General features: G+C 45.8%; 1 protein-coding gene across 1 annotated transcript; it reads right to left on the bottom strand.

Moving 5' to 3' along the window:
• Positions 1-220: 220 nt before the first annotated feature.
• On the bottom strand, positions 221-10,959 carry sanbr (SANT and BTB domain regulator of CSR). Its single transcript, XM_011484095.4, has 21 exons — positions 10,773-10,959; positions 10,247-10,398; positions 10,008-10,176; positions 8,038-8,131; positions 7,728-7,966; positions 7,473-7,531; positions 7,093-7,253; positions 5,104-5,190; positions 4,918-5,028; positions 4,719-4,842; positions 4,499-4,651; positions 3,661-3,803; positions 3,422-3,515; positions 3,302-3,334; positions 3,084-3,183; positions 1,303-1,388; positions 1,111-1,139; positions 949-1,022; positions 786-874; positions 573-655; positions 221-490 (listed from the first exon to the last, which is right to left on the bottom strand). Exons 2-21 carry the CDS (start codon positions 10,394-10,396, stop codon positions 454-456), a joined length of 2,115 nt encoding a protein of 704 aa, XP_011482397.1. The 5' UTR covers positions 10,397-10,398; positions 10,773-10,959; the 3' UTR covers positions 221-453.
• Positions 10,960-11,187: the final 228 nt, after the last annotated feature.

Below are 11,187 nucleotides of genomic sequence, written 5' to 3'. Positions count from 1 at the left end.
GGAGAAAGTGGGAACAGCTGGGTAACACCCCTCCACCCCCCCAGCTCCGCTCAGGAACCCTGATGTTGGAACCCGAGTCTGAGTCCTGGCTACCACTGGTTAAAGTATTAGTGCTGGGGGGGGTCATGTTCAAACTAGAGCAAAGGCGATTGTTCAGAACCCGGTGACCGCCCCTCAAGGTTATCGTCTGCCATCTAGTGGAGGAACCGGCAGCAGCAGCTGGGTTGCATTTCTCTTTTAATCGGTCACAATTCAGAGCTACAGGAGAACACTGAAGGAGGACGAATGTGGGACCGTAGGGGAGGGGGAGGCCTGACGGCCTGGACTCCGGGTTCAAGCCATCGCCGGACAACTGCAGGGGCTGTTTCCGGCGGCAGCTGCACAAACAGAACCGGGCTGTGGAGGGCGGCGGTGACCCATCAATGGGTGACTGAAGATGATCAGGAGTTCTTCTTATGTCGTCCGGACTTGAGCGAAGCGCATTTTGGGCCTGCAGAGGCACACAGGGAGAAGAGGGCTTGAGCTGCTGACTTGCAGGGGGCAGGTGTGTTTGAGTGCAGCAGTGAAAGGACCTGGGCGTCTTCTCAGCGCTCTGCCTGGCTTGGGACGAGTTCTTGAACTGCGCTTCGAGCCGGGCGTAGATTCCCCCTGGAGGCTGCGCAGCAACACAAAAACACGTTCAAGAACAACAACGGCTGCACAAACAACTCCTGCGGCTCAACTGTGGAGAAGAAAATCCAGGTCAGGCCTGAACTCATTGTCTTGTTTCCGTGAGGACCACAGACCTCCTTTGTGTCCTTGGATTTACTCTGCTCCTCATCTCCAAACCTCATCCTGGTCAGGTGACTGATGATCTCCACCATGCGGCGCTGGTCTGGTAACACAAAGGCAGAGGCTGATGTAAACCGGGCCTCTTCCGGGAGGCGGAACAACCGAGCTGGGCATCACCTTCTTCCCTCTGGGCGTCCTGGTTGTAGCGCAGGGAGCGGGAGACGTCCCACTTGCTCTTCTGGATGCTCACTCTGCAACAAGAAGGCGGCAGCCTGAGAAAGGGTTCGGTTCGTGAGGAAAACGTTGGAGCGTGAATGAGGGGGCGGGGTCTGAACGTACGTGAAAGGCGTGCTGTCTCTGCCCTGCGACTGGGGAGAAACAGACATCAGTCAAATATTCAGCTGTAGAACCACCTTCTTACAAACAGAAACTGTTGTTCATTTATTTTACATTTAGGAGCGTATTATTTGATATTTTCAGGAGTGTTCAGGTTAATTTGCTGACCCTGATGTGCGTCGCAGCCAAACTCACCTTCTCTGGTTTCTCTTTGCGCTGGAAGTTGGGAGAGGACAGCTGCTTCTTCAGAGGTCGCTGACCCCTCTTGGCCTTTTTAGCAGCTGGAAACAAAAAGGAAAAAAGGTTCAGAGGCGCCATCTGCAGGCTGCTAAGAGAAACTTCTTGTACAACACTTTAGCACAAATTTGTGGTGTTAAAAATAGACGTGTGCTAAAAAGAGAAAGTGGTGTCGCGTTTGGACTTCCTGTCTTTAGGATCTGCAGCGATCAAAGCAAATCAACCATTTGAGGCCGATCGTGTGTTTCCTTTATTCTTTTCAGGCCAGAGAACCGAGCTCTCTCAGATACCGAAACCTTCTGACGAGAAACGTTTCAGCAAGGCAGGAAAAACTTACATTGACCAAACAAACATACATCTTTCTTAGTTTAATTAAAAAGCAAAGCACCAAAAACATAACAAAAGAAGATTTTTTTCTGTCTTTGGCTCATTTAAAACCCACTGATTAAAAAAAAGGCATTTTTCTGAAGATGAAGGTCAAAATTGCTTTTCTGATTATTTCGTGATTCAAATTGTTGTGAATCAAGAGTAAATGAAAACAAAAAATGCCCACAACTCTGAGGGGAATTTCTGATGAACACCTGAAACTGTGTCCTAGGAAACTACAGCTTTTTATGATTTTGCCTGAAAACAACATGAGACCACTGGGAACACCGCGATAGCACATCAAAGGACGGTCAGAGTGGGTGACTTAACCCTTGTGCTATCCTAGGCACTTTAACATTGGGAGTTGGGTCATCTAGACCCACTAGACAGTGCTCTGAACCTTTTTTCTTCAATGATTTGTGATCTTCACTGGTGTCCATAGATTACATGAAATCTTTCCACCTTTATCCACCTTTGTCATGGTAGGGAGAACACATCAATGTAAGGGGGGGGTCATCTAAAATAGCACAAGGGTTAACCACCTGAGTTCATTTAGCTTTCTGCCTGTTCAAAGTGGAGCCTTCTCGCCATGTTTGGATCATTTTATCTTTTAAATCACAACTTCCAGAGCATAAAGAAGCAAAGCAGCCCCACACCATCACACTGCCACTACTGTGTTTGAGTGCTACTGGGATTTTTCTTTTCTTTTTTGTGTAGTTAGTTGGACGTCGTGTTCCCAGTAATAGGTGTAATCCATGAAGTGGGTTTACAGATGTTTAAAGGCTGTAAAACTCCTCACTGCACACTTTACACACGTTTACTTAGACAGACATGAACATTTCTCTCCTGTTTAAACTCAAAGTTCAAACCTTCATAGAGAAATGAGTCCAATATTACAGAATGAAAACAAAGATCTGACCAGGATGGAGGAATCCTATCGGTTTGGGAAGCTGACAGCGTTTCGGTACGGGAGACACGGCATGAATATCGCCTGATGAGGTCTACAGCCAATAGGGATGCAGAACGCAGTGCTCTGTAAAAACGTCTGGGACACGGTGAAAGGTGAACCGCGACGTGGCGAGGAAACACAGAAGTCCACGGAATATTTCTTCACTCATTTTGGGGGAAAAATCTAGATGTTTTGATTAAAAATGTGTTGCTCAGCCGTGGATCTATTTTTGTCTGGCAGCAAAATTAACTTTTTAACCCTTTGATGTCAGAGACTTTCTTTTTCTCTTCTGTCCTTTAATTTCTTCAGATAAGTGATTTTTTTTTTTAGATCTTTTATTGATGATATAAAAGAATCGACTGCAGCTTCTGATTCTGCATCTCAGCTTGAAGAAACTTCCACCCTAAAAAAACTGAGGTCCCACCTTGTTTCTTGGACTGCTCCTCTTCGTCCCCGACCTCGTCCTCGGTGACCTCTGACCCTGTGGTGTAGTCCTCATCCTCCGACAACAGAGACTGCTGCTTCTAAACCGACACGGGCCCCCCCGGTGTTAGACTAGAAACAGACATGCTGCTCTTTTCGGCACATCAACAGCTGTGGGCAAAACGGGCAGAATTTTCAAAAAAGCAGGAGAGGTCCTACCAGCTGGAGACTCCAGTTTTTCAGAAAGGAAAACTGGTAACAGAGGAGAGATGGATGAGTTCAAATCTAGAAAAAAAGTAGTGCAGGAAAGCCTGAACAGGGAAAATCAGAGACGCTCACAGAGCTGCCGCCCCCCTTCAGAGGTCCCAGGAGCGTCGGCTCCAGCAGAGAGTCGCAGTCCTGGACCTTCTCGGGTCCGGACGGGCTCTCCTCGCTGCTTTCAGAGACACACAGGTCATTTCCCGGAGTCGCCATGAATGCTAAAAGCTGTCCTGGAACATCTCAACTTTATCTTGAAACAAAGGGAAAAAGCAGCGGAGCAGGAAACGGACAGGAAGTCTGCGGGAACTGAGGCTCACCTGTCCACAGGTGAAGAGTTGGACAAACACACGGCGTCTCTGTGCAGCAGCAGGTCGTTGAGGACTCTGACCTGCGCTGACGTGGCCTCGTCACAGCCTTCCTCGCTGGGGACGCTCACTATGTGGTCCCGCATCTTACAGCCCTGCACACGTGCACGCACGCACACACAGGCGAATATTTATTTACGCCTCGTAGCACGCGGTGATGACAAATGTTTACAGCTAAAGAGCTGACCAGCATGTCAGAGACTCCAGTAAAAATCACAGGAAGTAGTTCAGGCTTGTTTTCAACACCAAAGGTTTTTGCAGCCTCTCCCATTGAACAGGCGGAGTTTTGATTGACAGGCTGCAGGTAGCAATTCTACGGACGCTGCATCTGCAGCTCCTGGAGGCTCATGTGAAAGCTCTGACTGACTCCATGATGATCCAGAGCGTGGATTCCAGTTTTTCCAAAAATGCTCCATGTAACCCTTGTGCTATCCTAGGCACTTTAACGTTGGGAGTTGGGTCACCTAGACCCACTAGACAGTGCTCTGAACCTTTTTTCTTCAATGATTTGTGATCTTCACTGGTGTCCATGGATTACATGAAGTCTTTCCACCTTTATCCACCTTTGTCATGGTAGGGAGAACACCTCAATGTAAGGGTGGGGTCATCTAAGATAGCACAAGGGTTAAAGGATCTGGAGGCTATTTTTTTAAATTAGCGAATATAAGCTAAAGAGACACATTTAGTTATTTTTAGAACTGATAAACAAATACGGACTTTAAGAAGCACTTTTTATTTTATTTCAAAGACTAAAAAGGGAGATGAAATCAGAGAGAGTGTGTTTCTGAACCTTTGGCGTTCCCGTTGGGTCGAAGCGGAGGACCCTCTTCCTGCAGCAGGGGTAAACTCCCGCTCCGTGCCAGCCTTTGTCTGCCCCCGCCCCCGGGTACAGCACGCTGTCAGGGTGGTACCTGCAGCACGTCAGCTCTGCACACACAAACACCTGCGCACAAGAGCGGCACTCACAACCAGGTTTAAAGGGGCAGGAGGGGGGCGCTGGCGGATCTGACCTGCTGACACCGGGAGCAGGTCAGGTGGTTGATGGTTCCCCAGATTCTCCAATAAACTGAGACCCAGGACTTGAGCTCCTCGTAGAGACCCCTGATGTACTCGTGGACATCCCAGCTCTTCTGCCTGCATGGGACAGCAGTTCTGGACGGGTCAACGGACGAATCCTCGGCTGCACCGAGTCCCAACCAACACCCATACCTGGAGTGTGTGTAGACGATTTCTCCTCGAGCATCCACGTTGATTTTTCCTGGAAGACAGGAAATGCTCCTCTCCGTGTCTTTGGTCAGCAGCTTGAGGCACTGTCCACACCTGCGTGGTTGACGACCAGAAGGTTCGTTAGGAACGCCGTGGCCGCAAGCGCGGAAGAACAGGAGGACGCCTGACCTGTACAGGGAGGAGGCGTTTCCCGGAGAATCCCTGCTCCGGCAGTTCGGATCAAAGAGACGCTCGATTTTCTTCTGAAACAGTTTGCTGTTGAGGTGGAGGAGAACTCTAAAGTGACTCAGCAAAAACAAAACCTCCCGTCAATTGTTTGTTGCATTGTAGTGAAAAAACCTTGATTCTTTTTTGCACAAATATTGAAAAAATGTCACATTTTTACAAGAAGTTAGGAACTTTGACATCACAGAAATGTTGTGTTATCCAATAAAAACTTTTCTTTTTATGAAGTAAGAGTTGTATCTCGGTGGGTAGCGACGTCTCCTGACGGTTAAAGACATGAAGCTGCAGGAAACAAACATTAGCAGATGTTTTTTCGCCAATAACATCTGTCAAAATAAGAGAGAGAGGAAAAACTCCTATTAAAAAGTCTTGTTCACATTTTTAATTTTTAAACCCCATGTCACATTTTCTGACTCATAAAAAACCCGAAAGAGTCTGAGATATGAGGGGGGGAAACTGAACTGTTGAAAAAATTCTGTCAATGTAAGCGCTGGAGCAAAGCCCATCAAACACTGGAAGACGTTACGCCTTTATTTTGAAAGGTCCTGACAGCAAGCCCAATAAATTGTCCTACAAAAAATGAAATAAAATAAAAAAAGAGCTGACACTCAAGAATAAAAACTATCAATTCATTAAGAAAAATGGAATTAGCAACAAATTGGTGTGTATAAAACGCCATTTAACCCTCAATTAACCTCATTTAACCCCAGCATGGGATGTTGCCAATCTGTTTACAACCATGCAAGAATGACACCCACATTAGTACTGTATTCATTTACAATGTAACGTGAAAGGTATAAAACTTTGAAATTCTTGATTGACAACAAACATAAACACAAGTTATTATAGATAATTGTGGACCTTTTTATTTATTTATTAATATTTTTACAGTTTTTACCTTCATTTTGCTTTGTCTGTGGATTTAAACATTTTTATTTTGTCTCTACTATAAGTATTAAAAAAATAAAAAACAGTTTATGTCAGTTTTTTGTGATGTTTACAGTAAAAAAAAATGTAAAAACTTTGCCAATTGGGTTTGAGTTTTTTGGACAGTTTCAGGTTCACGGTGGAATTATTTGGGCGATAGAATGAAAACATTTGTACTACAATGATTGACATCAAGAATCGCCACAAAGACAGTTTCAATGATAAAAATAATAGAGCAAATTGTAAAATGGAGAAAATGCTCAAAACGGCCCCAGAGTACAAAGGGTTAATGTAAAAAGACTTGCAAGTGTGTCCGTTTTGGTGTTTAGGAGTAATAAACAGAGATTAAAAAGTGATCAAAAACAAAGTGAAAACAGTAGTTAATGTGTCAACATCCTTCACAAATGCTGATAACATCATTTAAGATTTGGTGAGACACACTAATGATTTTTTTTTGTTAACCTATGGTTCTGTCCCAATCCCCCACTCCTCACTATTTAGTGCTCCGGATCTAAAATGTGTAAATCTAGTGTCCTGGAAATTCCTCCTTCTGGAAAGGTATCCAGTATGCATCAATACTCACTAGAAAAGCACATATAGACCACAATGCATTGCGTTTGAACAATTTTTCATTTGAAAAACTGTTTTTAAATTTATTTTTTAAAGATTTTCAGAACCCAGTGGATTCATAAATAGTATTAAAATGTTCATGTTTATTAGATTTTCACTTCAGCAAATGGGTGACATCATATTTGTCGTTAAAAAAAAAAAGTAGGGAGTATGTGTCCGAGTTAGCTTAGTTTAACGCCAGGGCACTAGATAGTCCTGCACTGTATCATTGTTAAGTAGTTAGGAAGGGAATTCGGACATTGACTAAATAACGGCCTGTGTTTGCAAAAGCGTGTCATTCCTCACACTGACAAAAGAGGGCGATGGTGAGCTACAAATCCCAGCTTCTTCCTTGTTTCGTGCAGGTTTCCTGACTCCACCTGAAGCCCTTCTCACCTCTTGAACTTGTCCTTTTTGTCCCGGATGTCGTCGGCTTCGTTGTGGTTGAAAAGCTCGGCGATCAGCGTGGTCAGGTTGCTGTTGATGCAGTTCATGTTGCAGGGCGTGGCCACAATGGCGCTCATGTGCTTGTGGCAGTACTGGATGCACTCATCCACCTGTAATCGGGGGACCAAAGGACACCCGTAACCTTGCAAAGCCTTTGAGCTGCGGCTGCAAAAGCGGCGAGAAGGATTTTACGAAAACACATTTCCACGGACATCCATGCAGCAAACGAGCTCGTTTTAAAGGTTGTTCGTCAAAAACAGACAACGTGCAACAGAACTTTTTCAAAAACAACCTGAACGGAGAGCCTCACTCTGCACCGCATCACTTACCAACGTGTCCATCTTCAAGAACTCGGAGGAGATCAGGATTGAGATGACATTGCTGGGCTCTGTAACCGACAAACACCACGTGACCAACCAAGCCAACCCCACAAATCCACCAACAACACCGAAACGCAACAGACACACACACACCACGATCAGTGGGAAGAAAAAAAAAAAGAGATCAAGGAAGCACCGATGGAGAAGATGAGCACCTCAAGCATTACCGAGAGTGATCGTTTACGACCTGTGCCGGAGATTTACCCAGCCGAGGCTTGTCCCTGTTCCCCTCTCCGGCAGAGTTCCTCCTCACGTAGTTCATGAGCCAGTCGAAGATCTGCACGTCGCAGTGAACCGAGATGTCCACTTCCTCCCACCTCTGCGCGTCCACGGACAGATACTCAGCAAAGTAACGCATCTCTTTGACCAGCAGATCTCTGGGACACGTGAAGTCCTGCTTCAGGTTCTTGGTCTCGTCACAGACGTGGATCACCATGTTGGGACTGAAAGGGAGGGTTCAGAAGAGTTCACGTCTAACGGAGGCGCCGCTCCTTTCTGCCAGGAGAAAACTCACTCTCCAGACTTTTGGGGCGTGTCCTCCTCCACCGCAGTGGCTCGTTTCTCCTTCTCCACAGGATCGCCCCTTCCTGAGGGGATCGACCTCCCGCCTGCAGACATGAGCGGATCACACAGTCTAAACGAAAGGACCAAATCCAGTGGAGGACGTAAGGATTTGATCTCTGGCTGATTTTGTCGGGTTGCCCGCCTAAAACGAAAGGGACAGTTTGTCGTCTTCTTGCTAGGTTCATTTGAACAGTGAGTGAAAGAAAATCAAGAAATCCACTTTACAGAGTTTATATACATTTATTTGCATTTCATGGAAGGGAATAAGTATTTGATCCCCAAGTAACCATGTAACCCTTGTGCTATCCTAGGCACTTTAACATTGGGAGTTGGGTCATCTAGACCCACTAGACAGTGCTCTGAACCTTTTTTCTTCAATGATTTGTGATCTTCACTGGTGTCCATGGATTACATGAAATCTTTCCACCTTTATCCACCTTTGTCATGGTAGGGAGAACATCAAGGAAAGGTGGGGTCATCTAAGATAGCACAAGGGTTAAGCTATGTTCACTCCACCCTCGACAAGCGACTACGTTTAGTGACGAGTCAGTGTACGGCGTTCTTCGGGCTTCCGCTGTCAAAAATCAGATTCACTCTTAGCTACTCAAGTCTTTGGGCCCTACGTACAAAAACGCGCGGCCATTAAACGTGCATTGCAAGTTAAACCAGGTTGAACTTTGACCAATCGGGACTCGGGTTTGGTAAAGATGGATGGATGGTGTCCCTTTATTTTCACTGCAGTGCCAACTGTTTCAAAATTGAATGTGAAGGAGAAATTTCATTTATTCATTCATTCATTGAATGAATGAATCATTGCGGTGATTTGCATCACTTTGACATTTCACGCCAAGCCTCATCCCACTGTAGTCGGCGGACACGCGCTAGTAAACAGAAGAAGAACAAAAAGCCCCTCCCTGTATGTCCAGTGTTAACACCATGGGCCAAACTCGCGTTCCAGAACCCACGTTTCAGCACGTTCTTGAATGTGCGTCACATGCCCGGTGTGAGAATAGCTTTAGTCATGGTTCACACCGATCAGTTAGACTCTCCTAATTAACCTGCCACTAAATTAAAGACACCTGTGTGAACTGATCACCTGTGGAAAAGACGCCTGTCCACAGGATCCGTCCATCAGTCAGACTCCAAACTCTCCAACATGGGAAGACTTTCAGAACCGACTGCAAAACTATTAGCAACAAGCCGGGGGTGAAGGCCACAAACTGTTGGTGCCAAAACACAAGACCATGACCATCACCCCACCTTCAGGTCTGGGGCTCCAAACAAGGTCTGACCTGGAGGGGTTTCCATGACAACAAAGAGAAATGGTTTTAAAACAACACGGCAGCTGGAACCACAGTCACCAAGAGAACCATTGGTGCTACTTTACCCCGCACTGGTTTAGCACATCCCAGTGCTGACAAAGCCCCCATGCTTAACCCTTGTGCCATCTTAGATGACCCCACCCTTACATTGACGAGTTCTCCCTACCATGACAAAGGTGGATAAAGGTGGAAAGATTTCATGTAATCCATGGACACCAGTGAAGATCACAAATCATTGAAGAAAAAGGTTCAGAGCACTGTCTAGTGGGTCTAGATGACCCAACTCCCAACGTTAAAGTGCCTAGGATAGCACAAGGGTTACGGAGACACGTGTGCAGGCCCGCCTGAAGCTTGCTGAGGAGCACCTTCATGATTCAGATTGGAGGACAGTGCTGTGGTCAGATGGCACCGACATGGAGCTCTTTGGCATCTACTCAACCTGTTTGGAAGGGGAGCAATGCTGCCTTTGACCCCAAGAACAGCGTCCTCACTGTCAAGCATTTAGGATGACAGACTGTTCATTTCTTTGAAAGCGGGAAAACCTATAGAATCAGCAAAGGGTGCAATCCTTACTCCGTATTTGATTTCCCTGACTGACCTGGTGTTTTGCTCTGGCTGCTTCCCTCCTTTTCGACCACGGCCTCCGTGTCCAGCAGCGTGGACGTGCCTTCTGGAGCTGGCGTGCCTTCTTCACTTAAGGTGTTGCACTGATAGTCCACGTGTGGAAACGCCCCCGAGCTCTTCAGCTCCTCAAAGCGACGGGAACACTAGGATCACATGAAGGATGAGGTCGATGCTGACCCAGACAAGCGGGTGCAGGTGGAGACGTCCGCTTACCTCTTTGGGAGTGAAGCCTGGCACCAGCTTGGCAACATTGTCCCAGTTTATGGGCTGGACCACATCCCACAGAGAGCCCAGGACCATGTCCAGCACCAGGTTGTTGTTGTCATTGGGGAAGTTATTGTTGTCCGCACAGAACCGCCTCATCTCTACAGAACCCAAAACAAGAGAAAACGCAGAATTAATCTACAAGAAAACAAAACATCCTCAGATCCAAAAGTTTTACAGACTATTTTGTCCTATTCTTGAGATTACTAGATGTCTAACAAAACTGTCATGATGCATGTTATATTCGAAACCTATTTTCTTTTTAAATAACTAAATATAAGTATATATGTATTGGTCTATTTCAATCTGGTGCGCAATTATTTTTACTGTGGAAAAACTGGCGGTGATGCGTTCACAGGCCAGCCTCCTCGGCTCCTCATCATCCTGAGATGCATTTGGGTCAAATCAACTGTTTCTACACAACACTCACTCGAACAGCTAAACTAAGGCATACTTATCCGGGGATATTTCTTACTCTGGTCTCGTGGAATCAAGGAAGTGTGGGAATATTTTGCGTCATTGCGTGGGAAAGATGCTGCGCTGTAATTCCATGGGTTGCTAAGGCTAGCTAACTTTGCCGGACGGGACAGTATCTGCTGCCTTCAGGGAAAGCTCGTAATTTTTATACCAACAAAGCAAAGATGCGACAACTAATAGTGACGCGTTCATGTCATCATACCTAAAAAGTGTTAAAATAAGATGGTTTATCTGAAATATTATATGTTGCGCTATAAGCCCGTATTAACAGAACAATACGATATGGATTTAATTTTCATATTGATAGGACCATATTGAGCTTTGAGTGGGCTTTTGAAAATGTAGTATTTCCGATGTTCTGCGAATGCAGCATTAGTCTAAAAAAGCTGGCATAAATATTCAGCTTTTACGGG

The sequence above is a fragment of the Oryzias latipes genome, chromosome 15, assembly GCF_053564925.1.
Source record: "Oryzias latipes strain Hd-rR chromosome 15, Olatipes_Hd-rR_3.1".
NCBI classification, from domain to species: domain Eukaryota; kingdom Metazoa; phylum Chordata; class Actinopteri; order Beloniformes; family Adrianichthyidae; genus Oryzias; species Oryzias latipes.
Note: the sequence above shows the minus strand (reverse complement) of the source record. Positions and strands in the feature narration are given on the sequence as shown.

Coding starts and splice junctions, on each gene's coding strand:
- sanbr (XM_011484095.4), bottom strand. CDS start 10,396: ATGAGGCGGTTCTGTGCGGACAACAATAACTTCCCCAATGACAACAAC. Junction 7,532..7,727: donor CAGGGACAAGCCTCGGCTGG/GTAAATCTCCGG, acceptor TGTCGGTTACAG/AGCCCAGCAATGTCATCTCA. Junction 4,843..4,917: donor ATCGTCTACACACACTCCAG/GTATGGGTGTTG, acceptor TGTCCCATGCAG/GCAGAAGAGCTGGGATGTCC.